Below are 24,315 nucleotides of genomic sequence, written 5' to 3' on the forward strand. Positions count from 1 at the left end.
AAATGAAAGCAGAGACGCACAAAACTTACACAAGATAGAACACTTTTATTGTGGGACACGACACTGTCCTCCTCCTTAGTGTTCCTTTAAAAGCATATACAGCTAGTGACACCAGGAGGAGCTTTGTGACATAACAGAGGCCAAACAAAAAAGAAGGTGGGATGTGAGTGGGAGGGTAGGTGGATGGGTGATGGTGCAGCTCCTGAAGACAAAGTGAAATGGAAGCTGCAGCAATAAACAGGTGGACAGGAAGGGGAGCCCCGCATAAACGGCAGTTCTGATGCTTCCTCCCCGAATCGGCTTGAAAAAGCAGGTTCAGTGGTCTGAACGCCAAGCTCCCCGATCGGCTCGAAGAAGCAGGCTCAGTGGTCTGATCGCCAAGCTCCCCGATCAGCTTGAAGAAGCAGGCTCAGTGGTTTGAACGCCAAGCTCCCCGATCGGCTTGAAGAAGCAGGCTCAGTGGTCTGAACGCCAAGCTCCCCGATCGGCTAGAAGAAGCAGGCTCAGTGGTCTGAACGCCAAGCTCCCCGATCGGCTTGAAGAAGCAGGCTCAGTGGTCTGAATGCCAAGCTCCCCGATCGGCTTGAAGCAAACGGGTTTGTCATCACAAGAACTGGCATCTCTCTCTCTCTCCAACGCCTCTCCTCCAATCACAGTGTGGCAACAAACTGGCCATGGCGGTGATGTTTTGTGGTGGGATGGTACGGTAAGGAGGAGAAGTCCGAAGATATATGTACAAGTATAATGGCCACTAACACCACATCGCAGAGGTCAATCAATGCGTCGGGTAGTAGGAACTCGTGGGATATGCATTCCAAGCTTGCTGGTAATTGTAAGCCTGTGTGAGATGGGGAAAACAGACATCAAGATTGCTGCAGTCAAGGGAAGTAATACACAAAACTCAAAGAAACACGTGCGCTAGTCTAGAACAGGTTTGGTTTGGTTTATGGGGTTTGACGTCCCAAAGTGACTCAGGCTATGAGAGACGCCGTAGTGAAGGGCTCCGGAAATTTCGACCACCTAGGGTTCTTTAACGTGCACTGACATCGCACAGTACACGGGCCTCTAGAATTTCGCCTTCATCGAAATTCGACCGCCGCGGTCGGTATCAAACCCGCGTCTTTCGGGCCAGCAGCCGAGCACCATAACCACTGAGCCACCGCGGCGGACCAGTCTAGAACAGCAGACACTGATTCAAACTTCCAGTTAATTCGAACAAAGACTTTCCTCCCATCAGAGCCAGTAAAACAATTATGAACGAGTAAACAAGCATAGAACAATTTGAACTCTGCATTAATTTGAATTAATGTAGAAATTCATTTCTGCAACTTAAATATCGAACTTTAAAATTTAATTTGTACAAATTTTTAGTCCCCATCAGTTTGGAATATCAATATTGAGTGGTCAAACACTTTCCTGAGATGTTTCGGCACACATCACTCAAATGCTCTTTCAGTGCTTCTGACCTAATGCTTGCCTCAACTAACATATGCTGTATATACAGACATCCTGAAGAGAGCTTTAAAAATTCGCAAATAGAAATTCCATTTAACCATTCTTGATGTACCAATTTTTCTCGACCCTTGAAAGTTCCAATTCTTATAGTGTTGTGAGGTGCTCTGAATGCGACAAGCCATCTCATCACAGCAGTGCCACCGACACAAGCTCAGAAAAAAGCCAGCATCTTGAGCTCCCCGAACCAGACCCCCCGCCATGACACCCGCGACCCCCGAGAACCGAGGGCCCGGGAAAAGCAAGGAGGATCTGGCAGCCAGGGAGCCAGTCAGATGACGCGCATGGTTTTCATCACGGCTGGGGGTGGCACCAATGGAACAGGGCAATTACAGTTGCTGACCGATGATATTCTAACTTAAGGGGGGACGAGGGTCTTAAAACTGACCTTTTTATTTATTGTTAGAATCTGATGAAATTTTGCACACAGATGTGTTTCTCTCTTCTGATTACAAAAATGTAATCCTAATTGAGCTGGTGGTCTTAGATCATAAGTTACCTTAAATTTTAGAGTGCAATTAGGTAATTTCTTAAGCAGCTTTAATAAACTTTCTCATTGCATTTTGTTGCTTTTAATTACATGAATTGATAGCCAGTGAATTCCCATACCCAGTGACATTCTTATTTTTTTTGTTTAGGCCACGTATAAATAGCAATTTACAATTAGCTTAACAAGTTGCAGTGTCAAATACTGCGACCTGTTACTCTTGGTGTAGTATATCATGATGACATGCCTTATGCCTTTAGAGAAAAACGAAGAATGTCACCGGGTATGGGAACTCTCTGGCTATCAATTCATGTAATTAAAAGCAACAGAATGCAGTGAGAAAGTTCCTTAAAGCTGCGTAAGAAATTGCCTAATTACATTCCAGAATTTGTAAGATCTAAGACCACCAGCTCAATTATGAGTACATTTTTGGAATCAGAAGAGAAAAACACATCTGTGTGCAAAATTTCATGAGATTCTAGCCATAAATAAAAAGGTTAGTTTTAAGACCCTCGTCCCCCCTTAAGAACTTAAAACGTCCACCACGCGAGGTGAGGACACGTCTCCCAACACCAATAGAAAGACGCAAAGAGCTGACTGCTTGCGGCATTGGAGTTCGTTTGTGTGCATGCTAGGTCGAAAAATCGAACTAATAGACAATACAGAGCTAAAAATACTGGTCATAAATACGTACACAGTCACAAATACGTACGCGACGAATCCACAATAAAGTTTGAACGATCAGTCCGAAAAGTTGGTCAGCTACTGGCTTTGGCAGTTAACACTGTACGAACACCACACTCACATCCGATTGCCTTGCAGATTGATCATGAAACTGATGAATTAAATAGAGGAATTTGACTGCAACCATCCTATCGGTTTCTGTCACTCTCTATAGCTCAAGCATATATAGTCAGTGCTATAACTTACACCACATATAGGATCCCACTTAGCTTCAATGGCACAGGAATTTTTAAGCTGCTTCCCTTGCTAGAAGAGTCCCATTAGAAACACCCCCCCCCCCCCCCCCCCCCATCACCAAAGGCCGCCACCGTCTCGAAGACATTGAAGTAACGAGCGTTAGCTGTTTGGTTTACTAGATTTACTAGAATTCACCATACTGGACCGCGATGTCATCATTGGCACGCGGCAGGTGGTTGTTTCTACAATGCTATTGTAGATGGCGCTACCAGTCTCAGTGCGAGACGTGCTGTTTTCTAGTTGCTGCCACAGATGGCGCTGTGATCTCAGGGTGGTAGCAGACCCCATGAAATTTCGAAATGTGATGAGTAAGAGCTGACGCTCTTAAAAATGACGAACAGGTAAGTCATGCCCAGTTTACCTGTGGGTAGCCGGCCCACTGCTGGGCATAGTTGTACTGGGCTGTCGCGTCTGCTGTTGCTGTGCTTGACGTGGCTGCAGCTATGGCTTGGGCTGCGGATGCGGCCGCCGCATCAGCTCCGTTAAGTTCCGCCGGTTTCGCCTTCTTCTCGGGGCTCTCCTGAGGCTCCCTGTGGTGACAGAAAAGCAGAGCAAAGCGACATGCTGCTACGATGGCCGACAGAGAAACGTGTTGCATCTCGCCAACACCGCAGTTTAAACCTGGACATAACGAAATCCAAGAAAAGCCCTCCATTTTTTGTTATATCCAGTTTTTATGCGAAAACTCTAAAGGAGTGTGCAGTACGAAAGCCAAAACGAGAAATAAATGCATATGAAAACCCAGTTACTCAAAGCCGTAACCATGGAGAGAGATTTCGTCATCATGTTGACATCGCAAGCAAGGCAGCATCCGCCACAGCCACAGAAACTTCGCAATACAGAGGAATTCATTACATGGAGATCTGTCACATCCAAGCTCAATTATTATGAAAGCATGCTTCAAGCTACAGAGAAAAAAATCTTCTTCCTGTTACTTTATTCGGCAACGAAGGAATTCGTTGCAACTCTCGGGCTAAATTAAGGCGACTACTCCCGAGCTACGTTGTAAAAGAGGTAGCAGCTACCAGGGAGGAACAGAAAGTGTCGACTCACTCTGCTGGCCTTTTCTTTGATGCTGCTTCTTGTGCCTTGGCCATTTTGGAGTACTCGTCAAAGGCTTCCTGCACCCTGTCAACATGGAGACAGAACAAAGCAGGGGTGAACACCGGCAGATTCAGACCGCGACTGCAATCTTGACCCCCCTCCCTTTTTTACCTTATGATGATGAGGAATTTTTATAGTGCGAAGGTGGCTTTGGCCAGAGTACCATAGTACAAAGTGGTGTTGCTACACAAGGGAGAGGTCAAGACCAATTTTTAAGGTGAAAGCCCTTCTTGGCTCATGAGTGGCGTGGATGGAAGTTGTAGACAGAGCCTGTCCGCAAAAGTGTCTGCACGAACTGTCAATCATAAGTTGTATGGTAATTAAAATAACAAGAAAAGAAAACTGCGGTCTAGGTGGGAATCGAACCCGGGCTGCCAGTACACGAGACGGGGACGCTGCGCTGCCACTCCGCCGTGACACTTCCGACATTTGCAGCTGAATAAAGGCGCGTGCAATGAATGCACAGTTCTTATAAACGTATCTTCGAGATATGTACTGAGGCCTACATGAATAATTATGAGTATGTTAATTACAGATGTCGCAATCAAGCGAGTACCACATTTCCCCCGTTTCGGGTAAATTTCCTCCGCGCTTGATGTGCAGTCGTAGCGCCATCATGCGGCACCCACTGAAAACACCCCTCGCAAAGTACGGCGCTGGCCCAGCAGATGGCGCAAGCAGTCGACTGCGCATAACTTTCGCATTTTTGCACGCAAGGAAACTTAAGAGCACCTCATAATTTCTAAAATTAACTGCACGACCTGCGAGTGCACAGCTACATCCATACTCTGCCTGTTGAACTGTCTGGGCAGTGCATTGATCAAACACTACCCGCCAATGCAAAGACGTGCCACTTGACATATGCTTGCAAAACTCATGCGATCACAAGATGTCACCATTTATAACATTAGACCTACACTTACAAGTGATGACCATGAGAGGTGCACTTCTGCACAACCACCAGCACGGCAGGGAAGCTGCATCACAGTGATGTGCAGTAATAGTGCATGTGCACAGTGCTGGAGAAACAGAATTTGCACACCATGTTGCACTTGCAAAGTAATGCAACAGCTGTTGTGGGGAGGCAGCACAACAATCTCTGTGCATTATTTGACAGCACACATTGCCCATACTCCAATTTCATACGCCAAAGAAGCACTTCAGCATCTGTAATAATTAGCACCATGGCACTTAGGTCACACCCACAACACTACAAGACTACATGACTATGTAAAAACAAGCACAGAGGTGCTGTACACCTGCACGCAGGGCTCCATGGAGCTTCTCCGTGCAAGTTTTACCACAGGTGTGAAATGCCAAAACCTCAATGGCTCTCATCACGTACACAGATTACAAAGAGAGTGATCACCACTAATGGCCCGGCTGTGTCCACAGTAGGACAAAGGCCAGTCCCACTGATCTGCAATTAACCCTGTCCTGTGCAAGCTGCGGCTAACCTATATCGCTACAAACTACCCACTCTACCCGCCTGACTCTTCACCACCCCCCTAAATCGTTTAACACCTCTTTGCGTCCATTTTGCGACTCCAAGGGACCATCAAAGTGGATTCCATTTCGAAGAATCAGAATGGATTCCACCTACTTCCCCTACATAGTTTGCTTCCTGCAGAGGGATTCATGCCTAGCTATTAAGGGGGGACAAGGGTCTTAAAACTAACTTTTTTATTTATGGCTAGAATCTCACGAAATTTTGCACACAGATGTATTTTTCTCTTCTGATTCCAAATATGTAATCAAATTGAGCTGGAGGTCTTAGATCTTACAAAGTCTAGAATGTAATTAAGTAATTTCTTACGCAGCTTTAACGAACTTTCTCATTGCATTTTGTTGCTTTTATTTACATGAATTGATAGCCAGAGAGTTCCCATACCCGATGGCATTCTTCGTTTTTCTCTAAAGGCATGTCATCCTGATATACTATGTCGAGAGTAAAAGGTTGCAGTATTTTACACTGCAACTCGTTAAGCTAATTGTAAATTGCTATTTATATGTGGCCTAAACAACAAAAGTAAGAATGTCATCGGGTATGGTAATTTGCTGGCTATCAATTCATGTAATTAAGAGCAACAAAATGCAATGAGAAAGTCCATTAAAGCTGCGTAAGAAATTACCTAATTACACTCTACAATTTAAGATAACTCTTGATCCAAGACCACCAGCTCAATTATGACTACATTTTAGAAATCAGAAGAGAAAAACACATCTGTGTGCAAAATTTCATCAGATTTTAGCCACAAATAAAAACGTCAGTTTTAAGACCCTCGTCCCCCCTTAACAGAGAAAGTTCAATCAGTAAGAAAGAGATTGGCGGGCTCTCACTTGGCCACGTCGGTGCCGAAATCCTCGAGGAACTCTAGCTTGCGCTGTAGGAAGACCAACTTGTCGGCCGGGGGCAGCTGGGTGCTGGCGATGGCGAGGTCGAAGGCCTCCAGCACGAGGGGTTCACTGGGCGGGCACTGCTCGTAGCCCAGGTCAGCCAGTTGCATGTACAGCCGGCCGTTGGTCTGTGCGCAGCAGGCGTCCCCAAATTCCCCGAACGGGGAAGCGCAGCAGGTTCGGGTGGGGGGTGGGAGGGGACAGGCAACATTTGGTCAGGCCAAATGCAAAGGGCACAGGCGAAGGTCGGGGCAGATGGATTCGTCGCCAAAGAGGAAGGCAGGGAAGGCATGGCAGAGGGAGAAAGGGGAGAAGGGAGGGAGAGGATGGGAAACAAAGGCCAAGATGAGAGTGAGCAAAGGATAAATCAGACAAGAAAGGGCAATTAATATAAACCCAAAAGAAGAGGGTTGGAACACAGTGGCAACGAGGAGGGCCGTATTGAGCCCATGATTGCAGGGACAAAAATAGGGAAAATTGAGCACACAGGAATGGGGAGACGCGAGGCAGAAAAACGGGGAGAATACAAGAATGGGGAGACAAGGGATAAAAGATTGTCGAGAATGCAGCGCAAACAAAGGGCAGGTAAATGGTACAAATTACCCAGAACAAGGCATAAAGGGCAGTACAGGAAGTGAGTGATGGAAGTATTAGGGATGCAATACAAATAGGGGAAAATGGGGATTCGCAAAGTGGGGAGTGCGAAATAGGGGGATGTCGTTGTTCAGCAGGGAATGGGAAAGGAGGAAAGAGAGAGAGGAGAAAAAAGAAAAAAAAAAGATCAGTTAGACGAGTGCAAAACGGCACTTACAGCACAAGAGCCAAGTGGCATTATTTACTCACTCCTCTGCCCCCAGCTGAGCAATTGCATCCGCTTCCCCCAAGCTGGTCGGAGCTGGTGTTGAAGACTGTGTGTGTTTGTGTGGGGCAGAGGGAAAAAGAGAGCACTGCCTCCCTACCCACATGGTAAAGAGGTCGGCCGATGGCCAACCCAGGCATCGCTCAAGCCTACGAGTTTCATATAACTACCCACAAAATACAGCATTCGCTCTTTTTCCGGCTCTGTGGGAAGTCAGGAAGTGCCCAGCTATCAGCCTTCCTTCTAGCCAAGTTGCATCTCCAAGACTGTTAACAAAATCTCAAGGTGCTCGCCAAGCAAAAGGCAAGCTGGGATCTCCCAGGCTTTCGTTAAACAGCTCAGCTACACAGAGCTCTATAAACACCAGTTGCAGACGAGACGGGGGGTGTGTGTGTCTTCGATGACATACTGCTGCAGTTGCAAACAGAGAAAGGAAGAAAAAAAAGGAAGAAAAGGAAAAAAAAAGCAAAACAAGAGAGCTGTCAGTTGCTTCCCAAATGGAGAAAACATTTCCCCGGCCGACTCACCGGATCACGGTCCAACGCCTCCTTGAGCACTTCCTTGGCGATTTCGAGCTTGTTCTGAACCTGGTGGAGAGACAACGCAGAAACCACCGAGATGCGATCAATGCCTGACACAGTCGAAGGTTGGTTCTCCCCCGCAATTTCCCGAGTCCCACTGGCCTCAGCCCATTTGCTGCCGGATGCTTTTAACAGGTGCACAGCCTACAAAATGGTCCCAGCCATCCCCTCCCATCTTAGGCTCGCAATTTTCGAAGCTTGAACAGAAGCCAAACCCAAAAAACAACATCCTCAGTACATTTAAACAAACAGCCGCTGATTCCTGACACGATGGAAAGCTCAGGGCGAGCCAGAACTGCAGGCTGTGCAGTGTCCAGAACATCCGAGCAGCCAGAGGACTGACACCGCGCACGCACAGGTTGATTACCTGAATGCCCGACTAGATGGAGACTGCACCGAGTGTCTCTCCCGCAGCAAGGGCCCCTTCACACACCATTGACATCCCCACATCAGCAATGCTCAACGACCCCAAGCTTGCAACGCAGAAACATGCAGTCACAAAAAGTACGAGCAGCAACGGCAGTGCACGGCCGCACTGCTCGGCTCTTCACCTTGCTGAGGAAACGGGCCAGCTTGCTGGCGAAGTGGCTCTTCAGCGACACGCTCTCCGCCTGCGTGATACACTTGCGGTACAGCTCCTCCACCTTTTCGGGGGAGCCGCGCCGCCGCTCGACGTTGATGCGGCGCAGCGTCGGCTCCAGGAGGTCGGGGATGCGCGCTTCTAACTCTGCCAGGATGGTGGACGCCTCCTCGAAGCGGCCTGAGGAGAGAATACGCAGAGCCTTCAGTGAGAAGGACTTCGAACAGCGACCACACCTGGCAGCAGCGACGGCTCAAAAATTACTTTTACTTTACGCGGCCGCACTGTACAAGGAACCTGGGCTCTGGGAACGAATCTCGAGGGTTGGTAACGCTGCAGTGAGCATCTTGTCAGGCACAGAGATGCAGCGAAGCTCACAATACACCAAAGGCTGGCATTGCAGTGCTTAAATTGTAACACAGCATCAGAAGCCAACTCAAGATGACGAGGCAATCAAGAGTTCGGTTTGGTTTATGGTTTATGGGCGGGTTTAACGTCCCAAAGCGACTGAGGCTATGAGAGACGCCGTAGTGAAGGGCTCCGGAAATTTCGACCACCTGGGGTTCTTTAACGTCCACTCACATCGCACAGCACACGGGCCTCTAGAATTTCACCTCCAAAGAAATTCTAGCTGCCGCGGCTGGGAATGAACTCTAGTCTTTCGGGTCAGCAGCTGAGCACCATAACCACTGAGCCACCGTGGCGGCTCCCTCCAGGCTACATGGTTCATCACTGAGAAGCAACACCAAGCAAAGGCCAATAAAAACAGGACAACAAACTGTTGTCACAAGTCCTTCCATGGCTTGTTTCTCAATTCCACGCAGTCTCATGTTGTCAAGATGCATGCAGCGCGACATGACACGCTGAGCTTCAGAGGTCTAGGGACGCAGACTCAAGATACTAGCCCAGCAAAAGCATTCGAGTACCATTCGAGACAGTGCAACCAACTCTTCCTCACCGTGCTTCTCCTCGTAGGCGGCCCACGCGAGGCTGATGCTAGGCTTGCGCACCAGGTGAGTGGTGCAGGCACGCCGGAACACGTCGTTCACCTTCTCGGGCTCCGCTGTGTCCAGGTACTTGATGTACTGCACCAAATGAGGACGAAGAAAGCGGCATGCTCACAGCTGACTTTGCAATAAAACCAGAGACCCTGAAACACGACTTACAGAACCTCTTGCAACAACAGCGCTCCTTTCCAGCTTACCCAAACGCAAACATCCTTGGTAACCTTTTCTAACCCACTAATGTCCCGACACACGTGTGTCCAATGCAAGTGATGCAAGACACAAGGCAACGACCCTTTCCAGAACTTACCGAGATGAACGAAAAGCTGGCAGGGAAGAATAAAATTAAAGAGCACAGGGCGCGGTGATGCGAAAGCCTTGCAGGGGACTCCTCACCTTGAGCCACATGTCTTCGTAGAGGGCACACGCAATTAGGCAGCGCTCGTACAGGATCACAGTCCGCGCATGGTTGCCATTCTGGGTCTCGAAGTCCAGGTACTCCCGCCAGTTCTTCAGCTGCAGCCGCTCGAGCGGCTTCACGTGGAAGTAAGGCCGCTTGATCTGAACACACAAAGGCAAGGGGAGAAGGAAGACCAGGCTCAACAACGGTGTAGTAAAGGTAATCACGGCAGAGCATTCCCACAGTTAAGTTTCGGCAACTTAAATATCAGGGTTTGAACTCTGCTTAAGGGGGGACACTGATCTTGAAAAAAAAACTTTTATTAATGAAGTCACAGTTACGAAATCTTCAGGGAATATGTATTTTTGTGTGGTGATTCTAAATATGTCATTTAATTTCATGTAGAACAATTCCTTGAGCACTTATGCACTTTTTATGGTAGTGTTTTGCGGAGAGTTTTGAAGAAAATTTGCTGCAGGAAACTCGCTGAAATGCATGCTATTGGGTTCTCTTGACACCAAGGAATACAATAAGGGTGAAATTGTCTTCCTGCCTATCATAGAACTGAAGTTATAGAGTTTTGAAGTGGTCGCTTCAGAAATGAGAAGGAAAGTGTGTATTCCTGTTTCTGAAGTGGCAGCTTCAGTACCCTATAACTCAAGTTCTATAATAGCCAGGATGATAATTTCACCCTTATTGTATTCCTTGGTGTCAAGAGAACCCAATGGCATACATTTCAGCGAGTTTCCTGCAGCAAATTTTCTTGAAAACTCCGCAAAATACTTGCATAAAAAGTGCTTAAGGGGGGACACGGCTCTTTGCGGCCGAAAATTGGTCAAAAAATCTTATTTTCGACCTTTCCATTTTCGCGATCCTGACGTCACTGCCACAGCTATCCACGAATTTTCGTTGAAAAATACCGCCTAATTTACGCGTTATAGCATTCCAAAGACGTGAAACAGCGTGCGCGGCCCTTTAAATTGAGATCTAATCGCACCAAACTTTGACTGCCTGCCGTTCGAGAAATACACGCTCCGCCGGCGCCATTTTGGTTTCCTTTGAAAGGTCTCGATTCAGGCTATTCCCATATTCCGTTTGGCAACCATGAGCAAGCCCTGGAAGCAGTAAACAAACAAACAAACTTGGGCAAAGCGCGCTCTGCTATTGGTTCTCGAGATCACGTGACAAAAATGGCAACTTTTGGTTGGTTGACGGCGTCGACGGCTTGCAGCCTGGCGCCATTTTGAGTGGGTTGGGCAGTCCCACTGTTACGGCGAAGTGAGGTTCGTCGGGCGCTAAGTGCGAAATATTTCAATTTACGCAAACCTTAGGCTAAGAACACTAAAAGGGAACGAAAGGTAGAGATCCGAAGCGCGCTGGGAAAGCTTTATCGTTGCATCCTGGTGTCTACATTCAGCAACGACGCTCCGCGACGGCGCGGCGCAACAACATCGTAACCGGCGGTGCTTAGCGTGACAGCGAGGATTGAAAACGCATCCCGAGGGAGCAAAAGGCAGAGATCCGAAGCGCGTTCGGTGCGCTGCATCGGCGCATCCCCTTATCTAACAATCAGCGATAGAGCGCCGACGCTTCGCGATGACCTGATAACGCCATCGGCGGCGGTGCTTAGAGCGGCGGCGAGGAGTGATCAGGGCGATTCCTGCCGCGTACAGACAGCGTAATCGTGACTATGCAGATGAAGAAGCGATACCGAAGCAGCTTCCCATGCAGCTTCCGTTGACAGCCAGCAACGGCGCGACAGATCGAGCTCTCCGGTAAAGCTGGTGGCGCGCCGCCAGCGGCGGCCGCGAAACGGTGTCCGCAAAGCGCGGAATCGGAAACCTTGACGAAATAAACTTGCTTCTCAATGTTTTTAGGGGCAAGATGAGCAAAGAGCGCGTATCGTTCGTTAGCGGCTGACTGCGATCACAGCGCCGGTAAAGGCACTTATCTCGGGTTCCAGCCTCCAGACTATGCCATCTGTTCGCCGGCAATTTCCTTGTTGCAAGCGCAATTACGTCAACGGGAAATGGTTCTCCCACATCAGAAACGAGCCAGAACTCACTTCAGTGGTTTCTAGTTACCCTTGGTGCCACAAAAATATGCCAAAAACGTTTTTCTCCGATTTCTCAAAACTGTAATTTTGGCACATTCAGAATTTTGGAGGAGCGATATCTCCAGTTCTATATCAGCTATTAGTATAATTCTTTTTGTGCTAGAAAGATAAATGCACAGGTTGTGCAATAGGGCTAAGTTTAAACCACTGCTTCCTTGGGAAAATTCTGAAAATAAATCTTTTGTCTAAGTCATCAAAATGAGCTTTTTCTCTGTCATGTTTGACTGGCTGTAACTTTCGTCCAAGTCGTCCTAGAATGCTCTTTTATGCCTTATTGCACTCCTTGGTGACTCTAGATCATTTATAAATAGTAATGTTCTTCACACAGTCTTATGTTAATTAACCAAGTTTCCTCCAAACAAACGACATAGTTTCCATGATAAATATAAAACTTACTGCTGCAGGCCCAAACCGTTTGCAGTTTTAGAATCAGCACATGAAAATGTACAAACAGAGAAAATTTGGTGCAAATCTGTCCATAAATAGAGAAAATAGTTCTAAGAGGGGTGTCCCCCCTTAAGTGCTCAAGGAATTGTTTTACATGAAATTAAATGACATATTTAGAATCAGCACACAAAAATACATATGCCCTGAACATTTCGTAACTGTGACTTCATTAATAAAAATTTTTTTTTCAAGACCAGTGTCCCCCTCAATTTGTACTAACTATCAGTCCCCTTCCAGTTAGGATTATAAAAAGCTGAGTGTACACCATGCTTCATACGCCTGGTCAAACATTTTCCCGTGATGTTTCAGCACACATCAATGCTCTTTCAGCACTTCTGGCCTAATGCTTGCCTCAACTAACACATGCTACATATACAGGCTTCTTAAGAGAGCTTTAAAAATTTTCATGACGACGAGGGGTCATAGAAGCCCCATTTAACCATTCTTGATGTACCAATTTTTCTCGACCCTTGACAATTTTAATTCTTACAGACTGTTGTGAGGTGCTCCGAATGCGACAAGCCATCGCATCACAGCAGTGCCACCAACACAAGCTCAGAAAAAGCCAGCATCTTGAGCTCCCCGAACCAGACCCCCCGCCGTGACACCCACATGACCCCCGAGAACCGAGGGACCGGGAAAAGCGAGGAGGATCGGGCAGCCAGGGAGCCAGTCAGATGACGCGCATGGTTTTCATCACGGCTGAGGGGTGGCACAATGGGACGGAACAAGGCAATTACAGTTGCCGACAGATTTTTTTCCGACTCGCTGGAACTTAAAAAGCACCAATAGCCGTGTCGCCTCAGTGGTGGACGCTGCCACTATCTGGTTATCAGTACAAATGCAGGCCCAGAATCAAGTGCACTTTGTGGGCCACCTTGATCATTAACTCGAGTGGCAACAATGAAGCACTGAAACTGCGAAGGATATCCAAGCAAATTCATCCAAGTGAATCTGTTTAGGTCCAAGACAGTGCCTTCCACAGAAGCAAAGAGCTGACTGCTTGCGGCAGTGGAGTTCATTTGTGCACATGCTAGGTCGAAGAATCGAACTAATGCACAATATAAAGTTAAAAATACAGGATGCGAATACTATATACACGTTCAAACGATCAGTCCGGAAAATCTGTGTGCCACCGGCTTTGGCAGTTGACACTGCACACCAAATTCAGTGGTACAGGTGATCAGGGCAGAGCATTCCAAAAAAGCATGGCCGAACAACATCCGTTGCCCTGGTGGGTTTCTGAAACAGTTTTAGAATATGAATGTGTCATTTCCATGTCACACCGACCCTGGATCTGAATCCCACCGGTATACAAGGCAGAGGCACTCACCCCTTCTTCGAAGGCCCACCGCCGGCCCACTTCGGCCTCGTTGGCCTTGAACAGCTCTCGCCGCTTCTCAACGACCTTGTCCCGGATGTACTTCGCCTCGTTGTCGTTTTTCTGCAGCAACCCCAGAGCAATCACCAGTTACGTTCCACCGCTAAACACCTCGGCCCAAGGTTGGTAAAATCTCACAAGCAGCACACCCAAAGTAAAATAAAAAAAAGGACATTAAAGCTTCAAAGTGCCTCTCAAAATTAGTCTTGCTTTCCATTGCAAACGGCCCTTCAAAAGAACACTGAGAACAAGAACTTGAAAAGACCATATTACCAGACACTCAACGTTACTGCTTTGCTTTCTAACACCCAAAATCAAAACTTGTTTCTTCAAAATACTGTGAAAAGAACAGGAAAGCAGTATGATGTCTCAGCAAATTCATCTGCTCAAGGTAAAGTAACTTACTACCTTATGTACTGCAGAAAAGAGCATCACAGCCCACTACTACACACTGCTGGTCAAAACCGCACGACTCACACTACCGTAATTACCATAGTACAGTATCGGTACTTTATCGTGGTACATGATACTGCAAATACCGTACTGTGTACCGTATTTACCCTCATGCTTAGCACAACAATGATTGCAATATGAAAGTCATTTTTCAGGAATTGAACAGGAAAACATGATTCAATTATAACACAAGCAGTGATTTTTCACTTCTTTCAACGATCTGCAAAAAAAATGGAAAAAAGGATTACATTCCAGTTAATATGGCAGTGTGAGCTAGCCGACAGCTAAGCAGAAAGAGTAGCTACCAGAGGGCACCCACATTGCCTTCGAGCTCAAAATCATCATCAGCAGCAGCGGACACTGACCAGTGCCTTGGTGTCTTCCTTGGTGGCATCTTCAACGCCCGGGGGCGGAGCGTCATCCACGCCCGGTGGTGGGGCATCCCCGTCGTCCTCATCGATCTCCATCTGCGCGGAGCCGGACTCGTCCCCCGACTGACCCGGGGGGCCCATGGGGGCTGCCTTGCGCATGGACTCCATGTACTGCTGTCTCAGCTGCAGGAACTCATCTGTTGAGAGGATGTCCTTGGGCAGGTGCGTCTTCACGTGCTCCTGGAACCTGTAAGCCAATACAACGTTAAAATTTGTTTTTTCTTTTACTGCGCCAGTACCATGCGTTTAACTGCCAGTCTCTCGAGCTGCGTTTTGGATTTCGACGTCTTCATCTACTTCCCTCCACACACAGTAAATCCATAAAACACTGCTATCACACTGCCTTCTTAAACCGAGCTTCCAATGAAAACCCAAGTGAGAGCAGAAGTGAGAGGGCACCTAATTTATTTATTTATTTATTTATTTATTTAGAACATACTGCAGGCCTACAGTAGGCCCAAGCAGGAGGGGCGAATACATAATATATGCAAAAAAGAACAGGTTTAGCAAAATTGAAAAATGTTAAATACAAGTTGTAACACAAAATACAGCAATAAATACAAGGCTCAGATGCAAAATACAAAAATTAATTCCCATTCAGCCTAACCACGCTATTTCATCACTATTTTTTTTTTTCTTTTTCTTTCAGAAGTGTTTCAACGGTCCAGGAGGCTCAATTTTAGCATACCTGTTTCACAAATACAAGAATTCCACGCTCCACTCCAACTAAAACTCTTGTTGCTCGCAATATCAAGTGATGTTGGTCTGCTTCATTTCAATTTTTCTTTTGGTCTTCCCTGAGCAAGAGAAGTAGCAACAGCAATGCTAAAGATATCTTAATATATTCGGGTGCATAACACAAGTGTTTCCTAATCTGTTCAACAGCAAGAAAGTCTCGCACGTCACCACACAGACTACTTGTGGAATTGTCCAGTGGTACTAGAGAGTTTTAGCTGAGCGTTTTTACGGCCAGCGGACGAGCGCGGACGCCACTGCGCATGCGCAGTGCGCTGGGGCGGCGAGCGCGTTTACGGCGCCCCGCTGGGAGGCCTTCCTCAGCGGAGCGCGCTTGCGTGCGTAAGCGCGCGCGGGCGTGTATAGGTATTCAAGATGGCGGCCGCCAGCACGACCGCTGGCAACGCTGTTTCGTCGGTTACGACCGCGGCGATGTTCTATCTCGGACCATTTAAGTCTCGACAGGAGTAGCGGATCTTGCAATATGCTTTTCGGCATCTTGGAAACGGATATAAGCAGAGCAGAAGCAACTAAAAAAGCCCGCGAAAGAACAACTGACCTGGCGGTTAGCACTTGGCTTCATTTTCGTTCTAACACAAATATTCCTCTACAGCATCCAAAACACCCCTATTTTAAACTAATATAGAGAAAACAAAAGAAAATTACATTTATTCCGCAGTTATAGCATACTAAAAACAAGCGCGACGCGTATTCATATTACGCTAGCTCCAATTCTGACCACGAGATGGCGCAACAGAGCGCGCCGATCATTTCCGCTCGGGCGGGTTCCGGACCCGCCGAGCTAAAAGTCTTTTCTCGCTCGACGCTCCGCTGGTGTATCCGCTGGGCCGCTCAGCGCTGCTGGCCGTAAAAACGCTCAGCTAAAACTCTCTACTAATGCCTACCTTTTTTTTTTTCTCTCTCTCTTTTCCAGCTTACAAGAGCCCTTGTTTTGAAAGTAGCCCTTTTTTTTTATCAACGCAAAATGGGAATGCATCAATTTTGATCAACTTCAATTAGTTCAGCGTCCCTTTCAGCCATAATTCAGCACCGCATCTAAAATGCCTTGCAGCTGTGCAGTGTTTGCATTGCCTACCATACTTAAAACAAAGGAAAAATTTGAAAAAAAAAAAAAGGTTTGCTTCAAACTTCCCAGCCCAGCACAGCACACAAGGACTCACTTCTCGAAGTGGTGGCCGTACAGCTGGGTGGGCACCTGCAGCACCCGCTCGTAGATGGCGGTGACCTCCTTGAGGTTCTTGTTCTCCAGCTCCCAGGTGACAAACATGTCCCACAGCCGGTCCGACCGGAAGTCCTGGCCCGACGACTCGATGGCCCGCTCAAACAGGCTGCAACACAGACAGACGGCAAGAGCACACACACACGAGCCGCCTCAGATACCCGCTCACCAACCAGACCAAGAAATCTAACCACACAACAAGCAGAATTCAGTTCAAGGCTGAATGAGAATGCAGCGTTCGTAGTGCCCCCAATTTCGTTATTCGATCCGGCGAAAGAGAAAAAAATTCTTTGTATTTTGAAGACAGACCCCATCATAAAACATATTACAATTAGATCAGACTACAACAGTGAACTGCATTACTTCTCATCTGGATATTTCACGCGTGACGCAAGTGAACATATGACATCATAGCTCAGGCACCATACCGTGGTGCAGAGGACAGCGCAGTTTATACCTTTGCCATACCAATCGACACGAAATTTGTCTGGCCATGTGTGTTCACATTCCAGCGTACTTTAGGTGACCACGAAGCTGATCAATTCTCACGCTTCTTAGTCAGAGAGCAGGCTAATGTCGCACACTGTAGCTCCGTACTCGAGTGTGCGGCAACAGCTCACCTCAGCATGGCGTTCACCTCACATCCACAAGGCCTAGCACTAAAGCCGCTCGCACTACATGTTTGTTCGATCACTTGCTAGCGACACAAAACAACGGGTGCCCCGATGAAGATGAATACCACTACTCAAGACAAGTCACTAAGCATATTGTTCTCATGAAAGTCTGCACACGAGTTAAGCTGTGCGGTACTTCGCTCTGCCTTTTTTCTTGCACGGTGCAAAGTAACAATGGTGGGGAGTCCATGCTCACTTTTTGACCTTGAGATAGTAGTGGTCCTCATCCTTGAAGTGCATCTTGACAAAGTTGATGTAGTGGATCCACAGGTCAACGCTGAGGGGAATCGCGGCGACGCCTCGCTCGAACGTCTGGAAGACGCAGAAGTCGCAAATGTGGATTCACGGCACGAGCCTAAGAAAACCACGCTGAACACAGCCACTGCACTCACTATTAGGAACATCTAAAGCAACATCATGCAAATTCTTCCATCCAAGTCATGAACCCCGCACATAAACACAACAGCGACAATTTGATATAAACAAGAAATTTCCCCACCTCTTCCGCTTTCTCGATGGTGCAGAGTTTCTTCTCCATGTCAGCGTACTTCTTCCAGTAGCCATAGCAGTACGGGTAGTATGAGAAGAACTTGTCAAAGGCCTCTTCCGCTGCGGTCAGGTTGTTCTGCAGAGACACGACGCAACAGGGGCAAGAAGGTGTCATCTTATTTTGATCACAAAGCAAGATTTTTCTTCTTTTTTTTTGCGAGACATCTTACCAGCCAAATATGATACACCTTTCCAATTTGTGCAGATTACGAGTACATACTATGCAATGAATACATGTAAAAAAAAGTGGGAACCCTTAACGCATTGCAAGAGTGGAATAAGATAGCATCGGAGATCACTGTTGCTACTCTGGAGTTTCAGCAACCTTTGGGCTCTACCTTTTTGGGGCAGGTGGCAATCGGTGGGCAGGTAGTAAACACACCACAAAGTCATGTGACTTCTCTTGACCAATCATCAAATTAAACCCCACCTGCCACGGTGGGCAGGCTCCTCACAATCCAGTGCGCTGGTTGCCATAGTGGGCTGGGCAGGCTGTGATTTGTGATGTCATAAGGTCACATGACCTCTCTCGACCAATCAGCGAATTTCATGACACATGCCACCATTTTTTACGAAATGTGGACTGCAATGCAACTGCATTAAAGGTGCACTTAAGAGGAATCTGAACTCGTCTTTTTGCCGCGGGAACTCTATCTACACTTTCCGAGCATTCTTAGAAACTTCCGATTTACTGCCCTGTGTGGCCGATTTCCCTAATTAAATCGAATTAACGCCCGGCTCCCGCCTTTTTTTTTTAATTCTGCCTCGTACGGTGGGCGGAGTCGACCAACGCGGGGAGTGCCTTTCACCCAGTCCCGTGGCGGCTTGCCGCTCTGCCATCGGCGTTGTAATACATAGTAGTCCGTAGAAGCAAATAGTCCGCGCGTATTTTTATTTCTGAGGGCTTATTTTGCGGTTATATTATCTGCAAATGAAACTATTTATTCACGGAGACCTAAAAAACAAAATGAAGCAAAAGCAAAGCCTCCACGGAGCTGGCTGAAAGGCACTCCCCGCGTTGGTCGACTTTGCCCACCGTACGAGGCAGAATTAAAAAAAAAAAAAAGGCGGGAGCCGGGCGTTAATTCAATTTAGTTAGGGAAATCGGCCACACAGGGCAATAAGTCGCAGTTTCTGAGAATGCTAGGAATGTGTAGATCAAGTTCCCGCGGCAAAAAGAAGAGTTCAGATTCCTCTTCAGTGCACCTTTAACAATGAGCCGCTGATTACCATGATCTTCAGTCACTGCCTTCATTTCTTTCGGGGCGAGGGGATTCAAGTATTGCACACCAAGGTTCAGAGCTAGCAAAGAAGCAATGGGAACTAGCTGGCTGTACATGGTGTTTGATCAGTGTGCTACAACCGAGACACTACACGATGGTTAAGGGGATAAAAACAAAGACCACTAAGACGCACCACGGCCGACTCAAGAGAGAGGCAGCGAATCTGCACATCACTCACCTCCTGTTCCACATACTGCAACAGGTAGGTCCATCCCGTGAAGTCCGCCGGATTGTTCCGCACCACTTGCCAGTACTTCTCCAGCTCCGCAGAGTCCTTACCTTCTTTCTTAGCATCGCCAGCGCCACCTGTGCAGCCACGTCACAGCAACCCCCGGCGGACAACGGCGAAGGGGGAAAAAAAAAAAAGAGGAGCAAACGGCACCAAACAGGTCAGCGAGAGCGTGCCGGGGTCACTTGCCGACCACAGAGCGAAAAAATGAACGACAGTGAGAAGAGGCATCGGCTTTGAAGAAGGTTATTACCTTGGGCAACTCGTTAGCTTACAAGAAAGAGCTGCCCCCAAGGCGGAGGGCGGGGGGCGTCATCATCCCACAGTGGCACTGTCTTTCTCCCGTCTTGGCGAGACGTCTACACGTTGCAACCCAGAGCATATGTGCGTCTCTACAGGAGGCCCGCGGAACACACGCAAATAGGTCAGAGAAAAAATATTCAACACACACAAGAGCGGCCTCCTCCGCCCGCTGGCAAAAAAAAAAAGCAGCCGGCGCTGGCGCTTTTTTTTTTTTTCGGTGGGGAGTTTTAGAAGGCGCACCTTTGCGGCCGTCGCTGCCCTGGTGCCGGGCAGCCCAAGGTACGAGAGTACGTTTTGCCAGAAACGCAAAAACAATCGAGCTCAACAGAGGCGGTTGGCCATTGCTCGCCCAGCCGTGTCACTGAAAAGCGATCGGAGTGACTGTGTGGGTGTCGGGCAAGGGAGGGGCCGGAGAGGGATGGGCCGGCCCGTGGTGACTCTCCCGTCCCGCTTACCTTTGGCGTCAACCGAAGCGGAGGCGCTGGGGTCACTTCCGTTTTTGCTCGGATGCATCGTGTTACTCGGTGCACTCTGAAAGGAAAAGCAAAAATGCAGGGGGCACTTTGACGATCCAGACTGCACGAGGCAAAAAGCCTTGACACGCAACTTTGGCCAAACGGCTGTAGGCACACAAAAGGCGGCTATGGGGTGACTTGGATAGGCCAGTCATGATTAATTAGTCATGACACATGACTAACTAGTCATGACTGGCTAATGACTAGTCATGACTGTTTAATGACTAACTATTCATTGCTAACCAGTCATAGATAGTCATTGCTACCAGTCATACATAGTCATGACTAACTAGTCATGAATGGTTAATGACTAACTATTCATTGCTAACCAGTCATAAATAGTCATGACTAACTAGTCATTGCTACCAGTCATACATAGTCATGAATGGTTAATGACTAGGTAGTCATGACTAATGACCAGTGATGACTAGTTATGACTCACTTCAGATTGAACGAACTGACGGACAGTCATGGCCGCAAGTATGAGAGCCTAAAGGCTTTCGCCTTAATAGATAATAATCATGAGACCAGCCTATCTCATAACAACAGGTAGGACAAAAGCACATGCATGCATGTTGTTAAGAGCGTCCCCTTTGAAATGGGGCAGTGGCAGGTGCCAAAGTGCTTCAAATTATTTTTCTAGTTCTACAACCAATCACTGACACTTAATTCATACTATCTGAAAATTTTCCCTTTGTAAACCCAAATGTTCATCAGACTGCCATCAGGTGGAATATGAAGGAACTTTACAAAAAGGATGATCAACGCCACCTGGCCGCAAATAGGAAATCAAGCTAAATTATACAAGAAACCACTGCAGCACCACCGTCTAAAATGTGTAGTCAGGAAGCCACGGGTCCAAATTTGAGGTAACCGTATAAGTCTGACTCCCACTCACTGCAGTAAGTTAAAAAAAATAAAAGACGGAAAATTTAATCGGATTTAATAGGGAAATCAGCCACACAGAACAATTCGAAATTTCCAAGAACACTCAGAGCGTGTAGATCGAGTTCCTGTGATAAAAATGCAAACTCAAAATCCTTTTTAGTGCACCTCTAAGCAGTGCTGGCTCATTCTCTGCTAAAGCGACGCTAACACTAAACTGTTGTAACAAAGTTCAGACATGACCCAAAAATAGCTTCCGTGTCTAAGCTCGCATGAGAAAAAAAGGGATTACATTTAAAAAGCAGTGAAAACATTGGGCTACTTAACAATGAGAAACTGAAGTCAGCATTCTAAACTAGAAAAAACCACCACTTATCTGTTTTGCATAGCACATTTTCTCCCTGTAACCTCAGCTAGGATATTAAATCTGATTTTCACTCTTACCCACGCTGCCTTTCTACAGCTCACTACACTGTTCTTAATCTAACTTCGAGCTTAGGCAAACATACCCAAAAACAAACTTCAGTTCAGAAAAGAGGATTTGTAGCCAACTTCCACTACCAATGCACATCAGGCACGTTTTCCGAATGACACACATCGGGCTAGTTAGTTGTTCATTAAAGACAATAAATAGTGCAAAAACGACAAACAAGACAAAGAAAGGGAAGACAAGACGCTGGCAATGCCTATCAACAAAACTTTTTCACTATGACCTTCCGGTCAGTATACTGAAAGCATCAATAACAAGTTATTGCCTAAATGACCGTTGTGTCAGTATGCCTTCCATAGCCCTTAGGAAAAGGATTAGTGTTTCTTATCAGGAGTGGGGTGATCTTGAATCTTCCCACTTGATTGCAGTTGCCTATGTCTGGTCATCTGTGCCTGGTCATTTGGTACCGATGTTTTCAGTATATTTAACGGAAGGTCAGAGTAGGACAGTCAGCACTTGTGTCTAGTCTTCCTTTATTCACCTCCTGTGTGGTTTTTGCACTACTTCCAATGTTTTCTGAGCCACAGCACCAGACCAATGACCCCTGTTTCTGGCCCATTGGTAGTAATTATGAATGCTTAGCTTAAGGCAAGAGTAATACCCGTGCCACACGGACAGATTTAATGCCATTAAGTGCTTACTGCCTTAAGTTTTAATGGCATTCGTGCGGTGCCACATGCATAAATTTAATGGCATTAGCCTTACTGCCATTCGCGACCTACTGAGTTCGCCACAACTCATTCGCCCGTGCAATGCGTACTCTCGTTCCCATTCCACACACAGAAAAGCATGCAGCTTTGTCAGTTACAACTGCCTAGCCCACTATAAAATGATTAATTCTTAACTTTCAGCCAGATGAGGCACCTAAACCGCATTTTCGATGCGAAGAGCGCCATTTTAACCAGCCTTATTGACTGGTGCTCTCGACTTATGTGCTGACATGCGAGTTTATGGCTACTTTTTCGACTTGTAAAGCAGGAACAGCCGTATTTTCTGGAAAATCGTTTTTACATTACATTTAAACATCATTCCCGATATATTCTGCTCATTAAGAATGTTTATATTAAGATGAAACTTTTGACTACCTTGCAAGCGTTATCGCCATCGTCACTTTCGATACTGGCATTAAAAGTGGACGTGTAGCACCAACTCCGAAAATAATGGCATTAACAAACTTAAGGCCTTAAGCATTTACTGCCATTTCTTGTGCGCGTGTGGCACGGGTATAAGGCCCTAAAATCTGGCCACTACAGCCACAGCCTATTTGTTACAATTTATGAGCAAGCGGCTGTTTGCTACCACTGCACTAGACCAAGAGCAGAAATTATAGATCTTGTTTCTTGGAAAAGATTGTTACACTAACTTTGACTGCTTGTGGGAAAAATTAGAATCTAACCATTACAGCCACACCACATTAGCCATCACGAACTCCACACCAATGCAAGGGGCCTGTTAACTGCAAGTGATTACAAACATCATTCACAATATACATTTGTTCTTGTTAACAAATCTTGCAACCTGACTCTGGGATAGAACACTAATCAGCAGTACTGACTGGAAGGGAACGGTACTGCAGGAAAATGGCTGTAACCTAGATCAGCACCAGCAGTATCCTAGCAGCAAGGCATAGGTCAGCAAATATCACGATGCAAGACAGCAGTGGGGAAACAACAGCCGTATGGCACCTGCTGCCCACAGAAAGCCTCCTTCGGTTCAGAAGAGGCTAAAAGTATTGTGATTTTTATTCAAAACGCTGAAACGGAAAAGGGAGGGTGGGGGGGGGGGTTAAGGCGTTTCCGGGTTTGCAACGCAGTAGATGCAGTACTTCATATTTTTATTTTTTTGATCAGCTGGCTCCCTCAGACCACCACAGTTCGAAAGCAGCAAAATAAAGAAACCCATTCATGCCACGTAAACAGATCGACGTGTACGCGCAAACGCATTAAATAAAACACATCGGGGCGTTTTTTTTTTTGTTTTTTTTTTTCGGGACTGCAAGCCGTTGTGTTCGCGACAACAAAGGCTTCGAACATTTGTCAGGGCATAGCTGCACAGCGGATCTTTCTTAGCGCTAGAAGCGCTACAAAGACAAGAACGAAATGGTTTGCGCTAATATTTGAGCTTCTTGACCATCACAAAGCAAACGACACCCACGATCGGCTACCGTGAATTCATAAATGAGCCCTCACATGATACACCAGGCATCAGGGGGGCAGTAGCCAATTACACCTCCAAGGCGCGGCACCACGGTGAAAATTCAGCTAGATCGAGGAAATCTGAAGTTCTCAAGAACATTTAAACACAGGAGAACATTAAATACGTAGTCAACGAAGGCTGATTAACTCGGATTGCAATTAACGGAACCCAGCAGCCGATCGCTACTCAGGTGACACGGAAGTGAAGCCATGCACGTAAATCGGAACAAGGCATGCCTGCTCGGAACGATCGCATTTTGGCTTCTTTGCGAGGTCAGCCCTACTACAAAACAATATTTTGCAGCTTACCCAGTTCAAACTGATTCAGATCCAAATATATTGGCAATATTTAAGCGCAAAAGACAACTGCACAGACTTGTAATCAGCGTTACGCCGTCCTTACTCCAACGGGCAAAACATCACAGATGTCGCTAGCAGCGCTCGTCAGACCGAAAACGCGAAACAGCACAAACCGAAACCAGTC

At 46.9% G+C, this 24,315-nt stretch overlaps 1 protein-coding gene across 3 annotated transcripts; it reads right to left on the reverse strand.

Moving 5' to 3' along the window:
• Positions 1-25: 25 nt before the first annotated feature.
• On the reverse strand, positions 26-24,275 carry Prp39 (pre-mRNA processing factor 39). 3 transcript variants are annotated; one of them, XM_089560908.1, is made up of 16 exons: positions 24,141-24,275; positions 20,202-20,277; positions 19,393-19,520; positions 17,882-18,007; positions 17,579-17,694; positions 16,650-16,817; positions 14,668-14,920; positions 13,802-13,912; positions 9,902-10,066; positions 9,460-9,586; positions 8,473-8,681; positions 7,868-7,927; positions 6,425-6,609; positions 4,034-4,108; positions 3,342-3,510; positions 26-838 (listed from the first exon to the last, which is right to left on the reverse strand). In XM_089560908.1, the coding sequence occupies exons 2-16, from the start codon at positions 20,257-20,259 to the stop codon at positions 776-778; spliced, it is 2,013 nt and encodes a 670-aa protein (XP_089417034.1). In that variant the 5' UTR covers positions 20,260-20,277; positions 24,141-24,275; the 3' UTR covers positions 26-775. The 3 variants fall into 3 exon arrangements, 2 of the variants coding, with proteins under 2 accessions (XP_089417034.1, XP_089417035.1); XR_016285674.1 differs by lacking the exon at positions 26-838 and adding an exon at positions 8,289-8,344 and having other exon boundaries at positions 3,445-3,510; XM_089560909.1 differs by lacking the exons at positions 26-838; positions 3,342-3,510; positions 4,034-4,108; positions 6,425-6,609 and adding exons at positions 7,483-7,751; positions 8,289-8,344.
• Between the last annotated feature and the right edge of the window lie 40 nt (positions 24,276-24,315).

The sequence above is a fragment of the Amblyomma mixtum genome, chromosome 9 (assembly GCF_055824585.1).
Source record: "Amblyomma mixtum isolate Tamu chromosome 9, ASM5582458v1, whole genome shotgun sequence".
NCBI classification, from domain to species: Eukaryota; Metazoa; Arthropoda; class Arachnida; order Ixodida; family Ixodidae; genus Amblyomma; species Amblyomma mixtum.